General features: G+C 31.6%; 4 protein-coding genes across 4 annotated transcripts; 2 read left to right on the top strand and 2 right to left on the bottom strand.

The window, feature by feature from the left end:
• Positions 1-3185: 3185 nt before the first annotated feature.
• LOC110995055 (integrin-linked protein kinase) lies at positions 3186-8322 on the bottom strand. Its single transcript, XM_022262023.2, has 8 exons — positions 8060-8322; positions 7431-7596; positions 7079-7263; positions 6622-6791; positions 6069-6214; positions 5129-5353; positions 4821-5009; positions 3186-4318 (listed from the first exon to the last, which is right to left on the bottom strand). Exons 1-8 carry the CDS (start codon positions 8146-8148, stop codon positions 4130-4132), a joined length of 1359 nt encoding a protein of 452 aa, XP_022117715.1. The 5' UTR covers positions 8149-8322; the 3' UTR covers positions 3186-4129.
• Positions 8323-8670: 348 nt separating this feature from the next.
• Positions 8671-10488, bottom strand: LOC110995051 (U1 small nuclear ribonucleoprotein A). Its single transcript, XM_022262016.2, has 4 exons — positions 10167-10488; positions 9825-10063; positions 9266-9531; positions 8671-8937 (listed from the first exon to the last, which is right to left on the bottom strand). Exons 1-4 carry the CDS (start codon positions 10168-10170, stop codon positions 8778-8780), a joined length of 669 nt encoding a protein of 222 aa, XP_022117708.1. The 5' UTR covers positions 10171-10488; the 3' UTR covers positions 8671-8777.
• A 148-nt stretch (positions 10489-10636) lies between these two features.
• On the top strand, positions 10637-14837 carry LOC110995058 (mini-chromosome maintenance complex-binding protein). Its single transcript, XM_022262027.2, has 9 exons — positions 10637-10968; positions 11039-11221; positions 11289-11645; positions 11994-12237; positions 12564-12681; positions 13014-13193; positions 13553-13796; positions 14123-14287; positions 14591-14837. The coding sequence occupies exons 1-9, from the start codon at positions 10864-10866 to the stop codon at positions 14798-14800; spliced, it is 1806 nt and encodes a 601-aa protein (XP_022117719.2). The 5' UTR covers positions 10637-10863; the 3' UTR covers positions 14801-14837.
• Positions 14838-15434: 597 nt separating this feature from the next.
• LOC110995050 (respirasome Complex Assembly Factor 1) lies at positions 15435-17105 on the top strand. Its single transcript, XM_022262015.2, has 4 exons — positions 15435-15658; positions 15731-15834; positions 15983-16112; positions 16315-17105. The coding sequence occupies exons 1-4, from the start codon at positions 15557-15559 to the stop codon at positions 16363-16365; spliced, it is 387 nt and encodes a 128-aa protein (XP_022117707.1). The 5' UTR covers positions 15435-15556; the 3' UTR covers positions 16366-17105.
• Positions 17106-17194: the final 89 nt, after the last annotated feature.

Genomic DNA, 17194 nt, shown 5'->3' with positions numbered 1-17194 from the left:
TATTTAAATTATTGTTGTGTTCCCGACTCTGGTTCTGACAGATTTGACTTTTAATAGGCAATCAGCAGACACAATGACAACTGACAATACCAAAAACCAACAGTCAACCAATTTTTTGTATTGTTTACTAAGCCTTGGATTTACACAGAAGTCGCCATCACTACATAGTATAAAACAAAGTCGCTTTCTCTGTCCCTATGTCCCTTTGTATGCTTAAATCTTTGAAACTACGCGACGGATTTTGATGCAGCATTATTGATTGCAGATGCATTTTTAATAGATAGAGTGATTCAAGAGGAAGGTTTATATGTATAATAACATCCATTAAATAGTGGAGAAGTACTGTTATTTTTGAGGTTTCTAATGTGATGTCGTAAATAATTACATTAATTATTCCGCTTACATTGCAAACGCAGGCTGAACCCTACGAGTTGTATCAAAATAATTTACTAATTATTGTACACATTGAAAAGGTCTACAGAAAAGTCCTGGTGAAAATTATTCGATTTTTCTTTGTCATTTGCTTTTTACGACAAATAATGGCTAATTTTCGAAGCGATTTTAACCAATACAGCATTAATCCTTAACCAATTAAATACCTTGAATACATTTGTTTATTTAATATAGATCTATACAGCCCATTACAGCTTATTTAGCAGCGATCGAACGCATATATTATCGGAGCTTTCCAGCGACGGAAATAACAATACATAATAAAAACCTGCTTTACATCAGCATTGCACCCGTGCGAAGCTGGGGCGGGTCACTAGTTAAAAATAAAGTGATGTGAGCCTTGGATTAAATTTACCAATTCCAATCATATTTATCATAATTAGTATCGTCACGTAGTCACGTTTCAGGCGACCTCGAAAAAGAACGAAACAGGATGACGATGAGAGTAGCTGTAGCGACACCCCTACGCAGGAACGCACGAAATGATTGGGGTAGTCCGTAGGAGTAGGTTAGGAACGACACATACATGAGGCCCAATTGGGTTTCTGGAAAGTCAGAAACATATGTCAAGAATCGACGCAATTGCGCACCTGCGTGGCGTGTGCGAGTAGCAGGTGACATGGGACAGAATAGTGGAGAACCATTCAATTTCTTGCCCTGGGACGTATCTCGGACGGCCTGCACCACCTCGGCTTACCGGCCTATATCAGAATATGTGTAGCATCGTACCTTAACGGCCGCCGTTTTATCTTCACAAAGCAAAATGGCAAAGGAAGTCATTTTATCAAGTGCGACGTTTCATAAGGTTCTGTTCTTGGCCCCCTCCTTTGGAACATACGTTACGTTAGAGTGCTGCGAGGGGAACTAGTCCCTGGAGTATCAACTATATGCTATGCAGACGACACCCTCGTGGTTGCTATTGATAAGTTTTTAAGGAAGCGCGCCTTCGAGCGAGCTTGGTCTCGTTGTAGCCCTTCAGAAATCAAAAGCTATATGCTCCACCCTAAGCGGGGAAGCACGGGTCCATGCGTTCAAAAGAAAGTATGGTCATCCATCCCTGCAAGTTCCTATTGGACCTGATCCCCTTAGCTATTTGAAAAACTGTATGGCGGTTTTTCTGTAAAGGATACTTGCTAAGTATCTTTACAATTCTACAATGGGCGTGGAGAGAGGACGCAACTGCCGCATCGTATGTCGGGAAGCGTATAAGGATCTGCTGTTACCACATCCCGGCCATTTTTAGTGGCGTCTTGGGGTTTTAGTGGGTATGCACAGTCGCGAGTCGAATAGTGTAATGCTAATGAGTGTCACTTGGAGCTTTTTTATAATAAAAAAATACTTAATTTTATTAAAAATATATTTACCTGACAATTAATATTCTAATAAATGTATACTACAAAAGAAGCAAAAAGTTTTCCCAAAAAAATACCACTGCCCTTAAAGATTCCTGAAAAAAACTCTATAGTTATAGTTTTCTCTAAGGATCCTTTTATATAAAATAAAATCCTCTGTATATACACGAAAAAGGTTAATCGTCTTGTCACATTCATGTTTCATCTACTTCTCTGATTTGCACGAAAACGCCTAAAATGCCCTTCCTTTTTACTAAGCCAAACTAGTCCGATACTAAATTATACCACCGCCACGCATGTCGCGTGCCACCGAGCTTTAATTTATTCTTCATTATTATGAATACGTCAAATTGATTTTATAATTTCTATTAGTTGTGGTTGGCGTTAGGTTTTATGGAGTAATGGAAGGCATGTAATTAATATAAACCTGTTATATCAGACTATGCCATCAATGCCACATCTAGTAATAAAACCAATCCGAACATCTATGTTTTTGCTTGGTTGACCGTCGAGTTTATTATGTCTACCTACATTTTTGTTTTGTAAATTTTATATATGTACCTACATCTGTGCGTTCTAATAATAATTATTAATCTTAGTTTATAATGTTTTCTCAGTAAGCGAATTTTTGTAAATTCATATGAGAAATAAAGTTATTCTAACCTTAACCGTAAGGTTATATTGGGATTGGCCATATGGGATTTAGAATTTGGCTTTTAAGTCGGATGATGTGTAATTCACTGAAACAATTCAAACAAACAAACACAATTTTTTTAGTAAAGTTAGTTTATTTAAAAATACATATATCAACTTATATTTAATTTATCAAAGCTTAATATTAATGTATTAAATAATTTTATTGCCATTCTCAGAGTCCTTCATTAAGAGATAACATTGCTTTCAAAAAATTACATAATTTCAGCAGAATTTTAATTAAAATCTACAAAAGGCACTCCTGTATGCTTATCTGGTATTAAATTTCATTGCACAATTCTATAGATATAAAATTACTCTACAGTTAGATGCTATAATGAACGACTCTAAGTACAACTATTAATAATTATATTATTTCCATAGACATCAAAAGCATTATTTATTATTGTTTCATAAGGCACTTTTTGTTGGCGTATAACTTGGAAAATATATAAAAAAGTCACATTCTTATGCAAATTATTCACTTATACTGTGTTTAAAAAAATACATGAAATAATAATTGCACATTACCACACCTCAATAAAAATACACAATCAGATTATATTTTAAATAATTAGATGATAGCACCATTACAACTAAATATTTTTCACAATGACAAAACACAACCTAAATCTAACAACAACTTAAATACTGGCAGTTACATTACTTACTAACAATTTCTTTTTAAAGCGCGGGAAGTTTGACTGACTTTAGATAGACAATTTTGACAAAAGAAAACAGATTAAAAACAAGCTATAATTTAATGAATTTGATTGAATAACAATTAAATTAAAAAAAATGTATTTTATAAAGTAAAAACTATTGCCATTAAAAAAATATGAACTTCAAACACATTAATATATTCCACTATTATTTTTAAATTATATACCATTCCAATTTTTTGAGACTATTATTTTCTTATAAACAAAACAGTATATTACAGATGAATAATATTTTTGTACTGCCTACAAAGCAATGGCACTATAGAACATTATAATTAAAAACTAAAATCGTTGGTATAAGAGATTAATTTATCGAGCACAATTAAGAAACAGGTAATTTTTCTAGTAATGTGGCAAAAGATAATTATTGGTACTTCTATATATTGTTTACATACTTTTGACTAAAATCTGAATCTCATTGAACGTTAAATTATATATAATTAAAGAGTTAGTCACATTTACTTACAATTGGTTTAATTTTTGTTATATTGTGAGATTTTCTATCACAACATTATTAAAACATTTTTTTTTGTTTTACCCACAAATTAACAATTCTAATGCAGGTATTTTTAGATATAACAGGTAAAATACCTCCTGAGTCAAATAAAAAAAATATCAATAAGTCAACAACTTTATGAGGGTAGATCGTACGATCCTAAATAGGGTTTTACTGTAAGTCTTCTTAGTTTCAATGTCAAAATGGCTAAATATAAAAATGGTTATAATTAAAGATAACATAGATGCAAAAACCATTAAACACTGACATTTTTATATGTAGCCCATAAATTAATATTTGTGCATTTTCTCAGTGTGTATGTATTTGTACCTTGGTATCATATAACATTATGTAGTGTCATATCTGTTTCTCTTATTCTATAAAACTTCTTATGAATCGTCATATTCAGCAGGTTAACGTTTCATTTTCTCCAAAATGGGCAAGATCATTTCGAACGATGGTCGCTTACCGGGATCTTCATTCATGCAGATCTTAATCAATTTCGAAATATGGGGCGAAATACCAGGTGGAATGCTCACACGCAGACCTTCGAGGGCTATCTTCATGCCACACTCCATTGGGGAGAGATCGGCGAATGGAATCTGTTAAGATATTAATTGAAATTACTCGAAAAGAAGTTTTAGCTCTGTGTCTAAATAACAGAATAAAACTTGAAACTATTTTAAATAAGATGTAAATCTAAATTTGACGAAAAAACGTATGGCGGCTATATTTTCGAAAGATCTATAACTTAAAAAAATATTTCGAATAAATACCCAACGAGATATGAACGTTTCATACTAGACATACTAGAAAGCTCCTGGCAGCAATATTAGGCTATGTGACAGATTCCCAACTAAGATTTACAGGGCGTCCCGTGGCAGATTTAGGATTTCTTAATTAAATAAATGATGTTATTATTTTAGAATATACATATATTTGTCATAAAAAGAAGGACGAGACATGTTAATTTTTTAAAGATGACTCCGTCCAAATGTTTTGCAAATGAATCTTTCCAGAGTATTCCGAGTGACGTGCTGCAAAACTGACCGAGGAACCATTGTTAAATAGCAAGCGTTTAATTAACGAAAGTAATTTTCAAACCTCTCTTGTGGCCAGCTCCCACAATAAGACGGCGAAACTCCACATATCAGCGGCCTCCCAGTTCCTCTTGGCGCTGGGCTTCTGCAGGGCCTCGGGGGCCATCCAGGCTGGGGCATACACGCGACCCTTCTCTTGGAACGAGAATTTCGAGTCCGCCATGTTTATACGGGCCGTAAGGTCTTCGTCGATCTGGAATTATTACTTATATAATGGATAAATTCCAATTTAACATTTCAAGTAGAGCCTAGAGTGTAATATAAAACATTATCTTTTGAGAAGTTTATTGTAAGGAAAAAAATTTCACTTACCATAACATGCTTGCTGTTAAGATGGTAAGTGGGCAGAATCCGGTCCCTTTGCAAGGAGTGGAGATAGGCAAGCCCGGCGGCCACATCTCTCGCCAGACGCAAGGCGGCGGCTGCGTCTACTACTACGCGGCCCCCGGCACCACCGTGAAGAAGAGAATAGAGTGAGCCCCAAGACATGTATTGAGATATTACCACCAAAGATGGGGGAGAGACGCAGCATCCCACCTAGAATAGAAATTAAACATTCGTTTAAATCTGTTTGTTAAATTACCTTAAAGCTCAATCACTCACTGAAATGTAATTTTAATGGAAAATAAAGTGTCATTGAGAATAATGTGTAAACTGTATGAAACATAGCTTTACATAGAGTATAATAACTTGTAAGTAATCATTATTAAAAGAATATCGGTTTACATAAGTCAATCACGTGACGCAAAATGACGATAACGTACTATATGTACTTTTAAGTAATGCATGATGTCTTTGCCTGTATGTAGTTTCAATTTAATTGTTTTTGATCGAGATATTGCATTTATGTAATTTTAAATTTAACACTAATCGAAAAAGGATATTTAACACGTTAAAAACTTGATATTTTTTTATGAGTTTAAACATCGACTGGTACGACGCCATCTTGCTTAGCGTTTGGCGGGCTCATGAAATTATGATTCCTTAATTAGAATTCTTAATTCAATACATAACCGAATTAAAATAACAATTCGTATATGGTTTAGTCACTTATAAATAATCTGCTAAAATTCAAATAGTGGTTAAATTAAGTATTAACTTCAAATTATAAGTTGTAGGTAAATGTATGGAATTTTTAATCACAATCATTAAAATTATTAATTTATTCAGTAACACACGCTTATTTTAAACTTGTTAAGTATGTGAGTATACCAGAAGCATGAACTAAAAACTGTGTATCAATAATACTTACAACAGGCAATATGTTCGGGTGAGAAAATATCCTGAGTTTGGGGAATTCTTCATTGAAGTCTCGCTGCACGCGGGGCGTACATTCCCTTACAGCGATTATCTTCGCAACTATATCATTCTTCTGCCAACGACCGCGCCAAGTTTCACCTGAATTAAAAAAAAATCATTTATAACGTCATATTTTATGTATGGATGGATGTATGTTTTCGGTGAGTGTTAATAGAATAATAAACTAGAAAGTTTAATAGTCCACAGCCAAAGTTCGAACCTAAGACCAACACTGCTTCAAAATATGGTAGGTACATACATACTAATAAGAAAAAATATTTTTAATTCAAACATTTTTGGAATAGTGTTATATAAACAAAGTGCAATTTTTTTTTAGATACTTATATAAAATTTTTTTAAAGAATTTAGATATGTTGTAATTTGTTATTACACAGTTTTGATATAATTTCGTAAGATATTCACAGTACATTCATATATGACATTTAAAAACCAAATATATTCCATATTGTTACTGTATATCAAGATTAAATAAAATAGATTCTTACCAGAGGGAGTAACAGCAATGCGCGTATGTAAGGCGAGTTCGTTTATATTAATTCCTTTGTGTCGGGAGAGGGTAGCATCCCGACTCCTAGTCTTGAGACCCAACCAGGATTGGTCCTTGAACTGAATCTTCTTTAAATCCTGACCTTGATTAACTGCCATTTCATGTAATCTAGAAATAAAGAATATTTCAATATTTTTAATTTTCCCATATTCTGATAGTCAACTATAAATGATAAAGATCTGGAAAAGTTTAAAAGATGTCATTATATACAGACTATATATACAAAAAAATTTAATTTAATTCTTGTTCTCAAAGGATGAAAATGGGAGTCTCAATTAAGAGTTCCAGGAAAGCGCAGGGTATTGAGATAACATTATTTGTATTTGATGCTATTAAGTATATCTAAGTTATACTACCCTAAAGAAAAATAGATTTGCTTTTGACCTAAAACATACCTTTGAACAAGTTGACCCTTGGTCTTATCAAGTGGTGTGTCACCATCCTTATTGGCCAATGAGACCAATGCTCCCGCAATCACCAAGTCTTCAGCAATGGCACTGTAGCCCCAAAAACAGGCATAATGCAATGGAGAGTTGCCATGTTCATTTGTGAAATTTACATCCACCCTATTTTGTAACAGCTGAAATAATGTTTATGTTTTGTTACTAGAACTTTGCATTTCTGAATTCTAATGTTTTGATTTGATCTAAAATACCTCTCAAATAACAGAAGAAGTATGTCTATTATTCAGTATCTAACTCATTATACAATCTGAAAGATTATAAAAATAAATATATAAATACTTACCAATTGTACAATAGGTCTATGTCCATGAGCAGCAGCTAGATGTAATGGTGTGTCATCCCCCATGTTTGTAACATTAATCCGAGCACCTCTTCTAATAAGCATCTCAACAATCTTAATGTGACCTTCTTTACAGGCCCAGTGTAAAGGGCTGAAGCCATGGTCATCTCTAAAAGAATTGCCAAAGTTACAAATGAGGAAGGTGGAAATAACAGGAAAATGTGTTTTTAGTCTAATGATTCATGGGTTTATAATTATTTTAAATATTATAAAGTATAATTATTATAAAAGCAATTCTTAGATATTTCATTGATTTGATAGTATTTCTTAAAGTTTTATTTAATAGCTAGTCTTAGAAGTTTTGTTAGTGACATTTAAAACAAACAGTTTTAAATATCACCTTGCCCTACCCTACCCTGCTTATTTAAAACTGTACATATGCTTTATATATAATAAATAGCATAAGCATCATTGCTTCTTATAAAATATGTTTTATAAACATCTGCTAGTGCTGTGCAACCCCATATTACGTACATATTGTGGGCGATATGGGCGTAGGTTTAAAAGGGAGCCCTTCATTTGTTAGACCGTTTTTTGCACTGGATAAGGGAGAAATTAATGTTTGGTCTTACCCCTGATTCATATCATGTTCAGTATCATCCAACCAAACTCGTACTTGTAAGGCATTTCCTTCCCTGCACCACTGAAATATATCTTCCATGTTTTGAGGTACAACTACTGTATTTAAACGTGTATAATTCCAGTACCTTAGTTTTTTTCGTCATATATTGTTAACACGAAAAGAAAACTAATTTTATTTAAATTATGTGTTAAATTTATAAAAAAATGCTACGGATGGACTCATTCCATGATTCAATGATTTGACTTTGACAGTTTCGCAATCTCCCAAAATAACAACACAAGGAAACCAAGTTATGGTGTCACAATTTTTATTATCCTTCTCTTTTACACACTGCGATGATATATTTCCCTTTCATTTAAATGCAATTATCATTATTAACTTATCAAAATCCGTCTTTCTACTTACTTCTACATAACAGAATTTTAGATGCAAATCCTTTGAATTACAAAAATACTTTTTCTTCACTATAGAATAGAATGGTATATACCAAATTATATATATTTAACATTGATGCTACCAACTACTACCGCAGTTACAAATAACTAGCAATAAGCAGGAGTGGGATGGAATTGATTGTGGCTTGGGTAGAAGAAGACCATATTGTAATAAATTATCACAGCCGGAGAGAGAGAGAGCTGTTAAGGCTTAGTGCAATGCTCAAAACAGATCTCAATATAAGTAAAACTTTATTTAAACTATATTACATCTTATTTCTTAGCAAAAGTAATTTTCATTGCATGTGTTGGAGTAATCTTAAATCCTTGTAGTGCTTCTTTTGCTGCTGCAGACTGCATTTCATTTGCAAACTCCACAAATGCAATGTCATGCCGATTGGGCACCAGACGGACTTCTTTGAAACCAGGAAATCTAGAAAGGATATGTTCATATGAGATTTTGTAATTACTAGTGGAAATTGATTCTATGCTACATCAATTTTAAAATGATTAAAATTTGCATCAATATTAACTTGCATAACAAATACTTATGAAATTTCAAGAATATAAATTATACTGGTTATATATATTTTGATTGTACAAGCAGTTGGCACCTACAATCATAGCTATTTCTAAATTAAGCTTAAATCAATCAATTCTTTAAATTTATACACAATAATAATGTTGTCATTAAATAAATTCTGTAGATCTATAAATTGTAGTAGTAATTGTAGGATGAAAAGTTATAAAATAATACTAACTGGTTGAATAACATAGACAACATCATCTCTGAGGTTTCATCTGGGAGGTTTGTAAGGAACAGAATCTGGTTTGGAGGTTGTTCCACATTGACATTATTAAGGTGACCAGGTTGACCAAATCCAGGCACAGCATTTCTATTAGCATCTTTCTTCTTCTTCTTACTATCTTCCAATGACTTGGGCATTTTAGGCCGTTTAGGTCTTTCTTGGAAGGTACCTTTAATTTTAGCAATGACATCACTGTCAGTTTTTGAGTATTGAATCCTCTGAAAGATATGTTAAGAATGAGTATTATAATAGTATCTATAGTTTGAACAATATATGATACATGAATTTTATATAGGGACCTTACAACCATGGAGACATCAACTACAATGTCACAAGAAATAAATATTCTGATAATTTCATAGAAACCGTCCTTCCTTAACCATTCTGTTATTCATACACTTTTATTAAGTGTAGGAAAGATCATATTAAGAATAGTTTTTATATGATACGGACACAAGTGTGATAATTAAGTAAAGAAATAGAAGTGGATAGTGCCACAAACTTATCTTACCATTGGCTTATCATAGAATGGAAATCCTTGCATACTTCGCAGTGCAACTGTAGCACTGGAAATTTCCTTGAATATTACAAATGCTTGTCCCCTCATCTTTAAGGTTTTAAGGGCTACTATATCTAATATTTGGCCAAATTGTGAGAATATAGCATATAAAGACTTCTTTAATTCCTCCTTTTTGATTTTTTCATTCAGGTTGTTGATGTATATGGTATGATTTGGTCGAATATCCATTGCTGTAAGTAGTTGTTAATTTTAATTTTACGATAAACCGCGTCCTTTTCTAACCTCAAATAATACAATCGAGGTTAATGCATAAATGGAGTAAAAAGTACGTACTCATAATATTTTATTCTTATTCTTCTGAACCGTCTTTCCTGGTTAGATGGTAAAAACAACTTTTTTCTAGAAAAAGTTTAAATTTCTTGGTTATTTAAGCTTCTAAATGAAAGTAATTTTAATAACAAAATTGAATTCACGTAATCATTCGCTGCGAAACCATAGTAGTCTCACAGCCGTAATTTGTTTCATTAAAACTATAAAAACAAATTACAATGCACCATAGGTATATTTCGAAGTAATAAGTTAAAACTAGCGAACTAGCAAAATACAGTTTCAAGAAGCCTTAGAACCGACGCTGTCGGCGAATGCGATGCCTATACCACAGACTAGATAGAAACTATCTAGTATAGGCAGTTGGCACAGACAATACTAAATTTAGAAAATCAAGTGAATATGAAATATCTATGAGTTATTCAAATAGTTATCTACTCTTTTATAGTGTGTCTTGACTCTTGACTGATGACTCTTGCATAATGTATAGTGTAGTCTGTGGCGCGCAACGGCACTTAGCGCGAAAAATTTCTAACATTTTTATAATTTATTTACAATAGCATAATACGTATATAGAGTGGTTATTTTCTCTATTAACGAGCCACCGAATGTGATTGCATTTTTGTTTATATTTGATAACGCACTTCGTTATTGTGACTTGAAAGCTTAAAGCCTTGAATAGGTTCTTAAATAAAAAGTATCAATGGTTCGGAGTATGCATGATTTTGAAACGGTGACTCCTGAAGTTTGGAGACAAAATGAAGAAGAATGGAAAGAAAGGCTTTTTAAATTACCAAATTGGTATAAGGTAAGATGTTGTTTTCTTGTCAATTATTTGTATTGTTTTGACCTCCAATTAACCCTTGTGTCATTTCAAGATACCGCTCATAAATTCAAATGCTTCACACAATCTCTCTGATGGCACTTTGGCAAGGTTCCGGGGCATGGTACAAGATATGCACAACCCAGAGTTTTATTTTGAGGAATTCGAAGTGTATAATACTATAACCAATGAAGTCAAAACAAAGTCTGGCAAATACACAGATACATCCTCTATTTTGGTAAGTATAAGTAAATTCTAACTGGAATTATGATTTTGCTTGTCTCTAATAAAATATTTTTTTATAGGAAAATGAAAAAATTAACTACACAGAAAATTTAAAAAGTGCACAAAGACAGACAATGGTAGTTGTGTCATTACCTGGTTTTAATGAATGGGCACAAAAGGTTGAAAATGACAAAAATCATTTAGCACATTTAAATGATCAGCCAAACACTTCAAAACGACTAAACTCAACAAATTTGAAGCGTAGTTATGAAGAATGTGAGGAAGACACAGATGCCATGGAAGTAACTGTAGTTGAAACGGGAAAAAAAGAAGCAAAAGTAGCTGACAAGGCTGTTGAACCATCTAATATTGTATCTAGAGAGCATTTATTAAACTTTCCATTGCCTGATGTTGCAAGCAAATCATGTATCATTAAGGTATTTTTTTCTAAATATACACAATAACAAGTATCATAACTTTGTATATTGAAATTGATGTTTCTGCAGTTTCAATTTGGTTGGAAAACATCACATTTAGATGAATTAAATATGCAAATTGAAACTGCAGAACCAATTTCTTCTTTTTTTCCAAATTGTTTTACTACTATAAAAATCGATTTTGACTTGACAAAAATACAACTGTTATAACTGATTTATAATAATAAAAAAATAACACACATTCACTTATTATGAAAATAGGCTAGTAGCATATACATATATACAATATAAAATTATGTGGCAAGTTCCTAAGTATTAACATAAAAATATATACCAATACTGTTACAGATCTATGATGACAGTGAAAATCTTAAAATAAATGATATGGTAGAAGTTATTGGATTTCTATCAGTAGATCCTGGATTATCAGGAGAATTTCAAGCTGATAACAATGCTTTCATGGAGCCAAATGATGAGACACAGGCAGAAACAATAACACATAATCCACCACCAAGCCTAGTTCCTCGCTTGCATGTGGTCTATGTTAAGAAATTGGAGCATTGCAATCCATTGGTTAAGGATGCTAACCCAGGTATGTTGTCAATTTATTATAATTTACACTGATATACTTTGATCATTTTTTATCTCCTGTTTGGTCCATTGATGAACCTTTGCATTTTTCTTACTTGTCTCAATAGTTGATTTGAGACACCCTTGATTTAAGAACTGGCAGTAATTGTAAAATTAGAATCATTTAATGTATATTTCTTTTTTTTTGACGTTTATAAAGTGTACGTTATGTTACCTATATGAATAAATGATTTTTGATTGATTTATTGAGTTCTATGTGTCTTGCTTTCTGGTGAAATCTAATTAAATAATTTATTAAAATGCTTAACCAATTTCTTTGTATTTCAGAAAATATGCTTGTAGAATCAAATTTAGCTCGGGATCATCTGCTCAAAGCTTTAACAGAACTATTGTTGGGGGATGAATTGGCTGCCCAGTATCTCATTTGTCACCTTATAGCTTGTGTGTGAGTATTTTTTACTCAATTTTAGTTTGGGAGCTTGCTTGAATAACTTGGTTTTTTATATGTGATTAATTTAATTTTAATTAGCATTTCCCTTTTTTCTTTTTTCTGTTCTGATGGTAGATGAATAATATGATTTCTTAAGATTTAAACAAATTTAAACACAAACTATGTAAAATCAAATAGCTTTATAGAATTGTAACAATACAATTTTGTGTGGAAAACTGCACTGTGTTTGCAATTAAACAGGCGCCCAGGCATTCATGTAGTTGGGTACTGACATTACATTGAATCTTAACAAACTTTTTTATGAAAAAATTTTTCTTTTATTACAGTTACCTCCGCCAAGATACCATAACACTTGGTCAGTTTTGCCTCAATCTGTCAAACTTACCAACAAAACGTTACCCAAATTATGCCAAACAATTATATGATATTATAAAACAGTTTGTTACTAAGAGTTATTACCTTCCATTGACTGTTGATAATATGAATACAATGGCCCTATTACCAAAGTAAGTTTTTTTTATTTTTCTTATTTATTTATACAAAACTGGCCCTAAAAAATGGCCAAAACTAACGAAAGTGCACTACAAGTGAATAAAATTTCAAGACATAAAAAAAACCCATAAAATTAACTAACTATAAATAAGCACTAACAAATAATAGAAATTTTGTCAGTTCTATTGAGTAATTTAGTTTATTATTCATTTAACAGAGAATACAAATAAAAAAATTTTCAATGACAATTCTTTGGGTGTAAACAACTGTTTTGTCTTTTAACACTTATAGTTATGTGTTTTACATTTCTAAGGACTAAGAATAAAATCTAAGGTAATCTTGCTTTGTTTTAATAAATAAAAATCGATTTCAGAAAAGACTATGATTGCAACAGATTAACAAGTGGTATACTTCAACTAAGCAAACACACTCATCTAGTTCTAGATGAGACACAGATGCAACAAGGGCAGTTAGATGCAACCGGGGTTAATAATATAGCAGCACTGGGTAATTTAATTAAACTCCAGAAAGTTGAGTATGACTTCAAATATTACAAAATGGAGTTTGATTCTGATATATCAGTTTTGGTATTATCCGAAGGAAAGAGTTTGTTGCCGGTAAGTGTCAGGTAACAGAAAAAATATATTAATAGCCAAACATCAGCAGTAATAAAATTTGAACATGTTACATATTAAATGTGGAATTAAATTTATTTATTGATTAGTTATTTTTATTGTTGTGTAAGGACTTGTAAAGACTCCAGGGAGCTAGATTTAAATTCCATTTTAAATGTGCATAACTTTAAATATAAGCTAAATGCCATTGGCCATGAAATTATTCATATTATGTAGATTATCATATATAAAAATTATCATAGTAGGTAATTCAATTTTTTTTTTTTAATACTTGATTTTATTTCCATAATAGTATTGGCTTCTTACAGAGTGACTATCATGTTCCATTGAGACCAGAAAAATCATCTTTGGACATTTTTGAGGCGATCGTGGAAGCAGCTAATTATTATCTTAAAGAGGAAATAATGAATTCAATACGAATATATTTAACAAGTCTTAAACTTGTAAAGTATAGTGTTTCAGATGATTTACAGGTATAGTACATAACTAGTTTACAAAAATTGTATCTAATATATAAAATTCTCGTGTCACTGTGTTTGTGGTTAAACTTCTCCGAAACGGCATTCCCGATTCTCATAAAATTAAAAAAAAAAGGCAGACTAAGCATTAAAGAGAAACGAAGCTCGCGCGGGCAGCTAGTATATTATAATAAAATCTAACTTACTTATATAAATCTATCTTATAGGTACGGTATATACATTTTAAAGGGTTTCTAAATTAGTGTGGTTTTTTATTAAAATATTAATCTTAACAGTAGGGTGTTTTTATCCTTTCAGTTTGTAGAAGAAGATTTCATAGAAATGCGTAGGAAGTCGGACGATGACAACCCTGTTTCTGCAGATGATTTGCACAGGCTTTTAGTTTTGGCGCGGCTGGTCAGTTTGTCCCGCGGTTTTGATACACTTAATAAAGAATGTTGGGATATCACTAAGAAGATGGAGGAAGAACGAGTTAGAAGATTAAAAAATAGAGTGGCACCGTTTTAGCTTTTATACATTTTTTTAATAAAACATTAGCAAACTTGCTTTTTATTTTAAATTCCTCCTTCAAATTAAACGAACATGCTTTGAAAATTGTCGATTATTAAAATGTACATGGCCTGTTCATTGGTAAATAATTTTTGCTGGACTATCAGTAGGTATGTTACATATCACATTCTTTTCAGGGACTCTGAGAGGTTTTTATTGTATTAGTGGTTTGATTTTTTCATTGATTTCATACTATGCTTAATTATACATAGACAAAAGAAACTACAAATCAAATTGAATTTTTGTTGAAGTCAGTTAAGTAACTACATTATGGAACATTTTTTAATTACATATTTTGATAGTCGATTAGAACAACTTACCGGTTACTTATTTTTTAATATATATTTAAATTCTTTTCGATTAAGTACTTATAACAACGTCATCGGCTATTATGACTATAGGTTTTTACGATCAAATATGAGTAGTCTTTTCGATGTCCTTACAACAGATTTTGACTGTATTACATATACAGTCAAAACATGTTTAAAGAATTTTGGTCGAAATTGTGGCGATGCATCGCTGACAAAGAATTTCTGGACGAACAGGAAATGCAGTGAACCAGTTAAAAACGTCAGTGTGACGTATCAGATGCAAATGACAGTGACGTGTAATATTCAACTCACGATATCAACTTGATAGAATCCTCTTTATTTATTGATTGAATTTTAATACATAAATCATTAAAGAAGGTGAAGATAATCACACAAAACCAAAATGTCTACTAAAAGTAAAACATTAGATAGTGCAAGTAAAATAAAATTAAGTGATTCAGTATGGAAAAAAGCATTTTCTTCGAACGCTGAATGGCCTGACAAGGTTAGGCGCGATGACGGGATTTTAGGAATAAAAATTTAATTGATAACTGGTAAAATGTAATTATTGTTTTAGGAGGAGTTTCTAGATGTTATTTATTGGATGCGACAGGCAATAGGCATTGTATTGGGTCTTTGCTGGGGCTTATTACCATTAAAAGGATTCTTGGGACTTCTGTTGTAAGTTCTTAATATTTCGCCACAAGTAATTGTATATAAATAAGTCAGCCTAGCTTTTAAGCCAATATGTGGAAAAATTGTCTGTGGGGCGCAAATGCCAACTAGTAACTATTTAAGTTTTTAAAGTAAATATTGTATTACATTTCAGATTTGTGGTTGTGAATGCAGCAGTAATATATTTCTATGTAAGCAGTATTCAAAATGTTGATGAAGAAGAGTTTGGAGGAATGTGGGAAATAACCAAAGAGGGGTTTATGACATCTTTTGCTGGTTTCTTAGTAAGTAATCTTAGATTATCCAAAAATTTAAATTAATCATCTAACTAGTGATGCAGTAACAAAATTATATGTAAACAACATATTATTTTGTTATGTAGGTTTACCAATAAAATGAACATAACTGAATATTTTAAAGTAATTTTGTGTCAATGAAACACAATGCTGATAATTTGACAATTTTAAATAAAATTTGTACTTTCAGGTCACATGGATAATTATGTATACAGGCCTGCATGGGACCAGTAGTTTATGAGACCAGTATTGAATTATAGTGCCAATATAGCCAAGACTCAATTTCAGAGAACGGGAAAAATGATTGCTAAAACTATTATGAATGTTTTTAATCATCATCACTATTTAATACTGAAGAATTGTATTATAACATAGAGGACCAATATGCTATAGCATCAATTGTTTTATTGGTAAAATTGTAATTTGTGTGGTGTGGAAATATTTAATTTTACCAACTCTTTGTTTCTTTGATAGTGTAATTGTGTATAGAATGAGTTAAATTTTTTTTGCTTAGCATTTATACCAATTTACTTTAATCCAATAGGCTATTTTTTGTTAGCCTATTATTTAATGTGACTATAGTTATGCTTTGCCAGGTAGACAATTTCTGGATCTATTAGTTTGGCACTTAGTGCTGTTGAGCCAATTTATTAGTTTGCTGTGTAAAGTACAAGCTGATAAAGAACATTCATAATAATTGGGTTGTGGATAGGCTTTTAATACTACATATTGTAAAGACAGATATAATGATATTGTTATTATTTCTTTAAAAAGGCATCTGATAAAATCTATTTTACAGAAATTACAAAATAAAACTAATTTATGGTTCAGATTTGTATTGTTTATGAAAATTCATTCTATTTTTGTGTATTGTTAAGTTTAATTGTGTGTTTATAGAAACAGATATAATGTTTGTAATATTTTGTTGTGTATGAAATGGTTATGAGTTATTTTGATCAAAATAAAGTGAATTTATGTGTCTGAATTAGTTATGATTTCAGTAAAATGAAAACCTATAATTAAATTATAGCTTTTGAAGTACATATGTTATAATTTCCAAGAAATAATTA

This window comes from Pieris rapae, chromosome 4 (genome assembly GCF_905147795.1).
Source record: "Pieris rapae chromosome 4, ilPieRapa1.1, whole genome shotgun sequence".
NCBI classification, from domain to species: domain Eukaryota; kingdom Metazoa; phylum Arthropoda; class Insecta; order Lepidoptera; family Pieridae; genus Pieris; species Pieris rapae.
This window is presented reverse-complemented; position numbering and strand designations above follow the sequence as displayed.

Coding starts and splice junctions, on each gene's coding strand:
- LOC110995051 (XM_022262016.2), bottom strand. Junction 9,532..9,824: donor CATTCTATGATAAGCCAATG/GTAAGATAAGTT, acceptor CATATCTTTCAG/AGGATTCAATACTCAAAAAC. Junction 8,938..9,265: donor TTGTCTATGTTATTCAACCA/GTTAGTATTATT, acceptor TATCCTTTCTAG/ATTTCCTGGTTTCAAAGAAG.
- LOC110995050 (XM_022262015.2), top strand. CDS start 15,557: ATGTCTACTAAAAGTAAAACATTAGATAGTGCAAGTAAAATAAAATTA. Junction 15,835..15,982: donor GGATTCTTGGGACTTCTGTT/GTAAGTTCTTAA, acceptor ATTACATTTCAG/ATTTGTGGTTGTGAATGCAG. Junction 16,113..16,314: donor CATCTTTTGCTGGTTTCTTA/GTAAGTAATCTT, acceptor TTGTACTTTCAG/GTCACATGGATAATTATGTA.
- LOC110995055 (XM_022262023.2), bottom strand. CDS start 8,148: ATGGAAGATATATTTCAGTGGTGCAGGGAAGGAAATGCCTTACAAGTA. Junction 5,354..6,068: donor ACCCGAACATATTGCCTGTT/GTAAGTATTATT, acceptor TTTCTATTCTAG/GTGGGATGCTGCGTCTCTCC. Junction 5,010..5,128: donor TTAACAGCAAGCATGTTATG/GTAAGTGAAATT, acceptor TAATAATTCCAG/ATCGACGAAGACCTTACGGC.
- LOC110995058 (XM_022262027.2), top strand. CDS start 10,864: ATGGTTCGGAGTATGCATGATTTTGAAACGGTGACTCCTGAAGTTTGG. Junction 13,797..14,122: donor AAGGAAAGAGTTTGTTGCCG/GTAAGTGTCAGG, acceptor GGCTTCTTACAG/AGTGACTATCATGTTCCATT. Junction 14,288..14,590: donor GTGTTTCAGATGATTTACAG/GTATAGTACATA, acceptor TTATCCTTTCAG/TTTGTAGAAGAAGATTTCAT.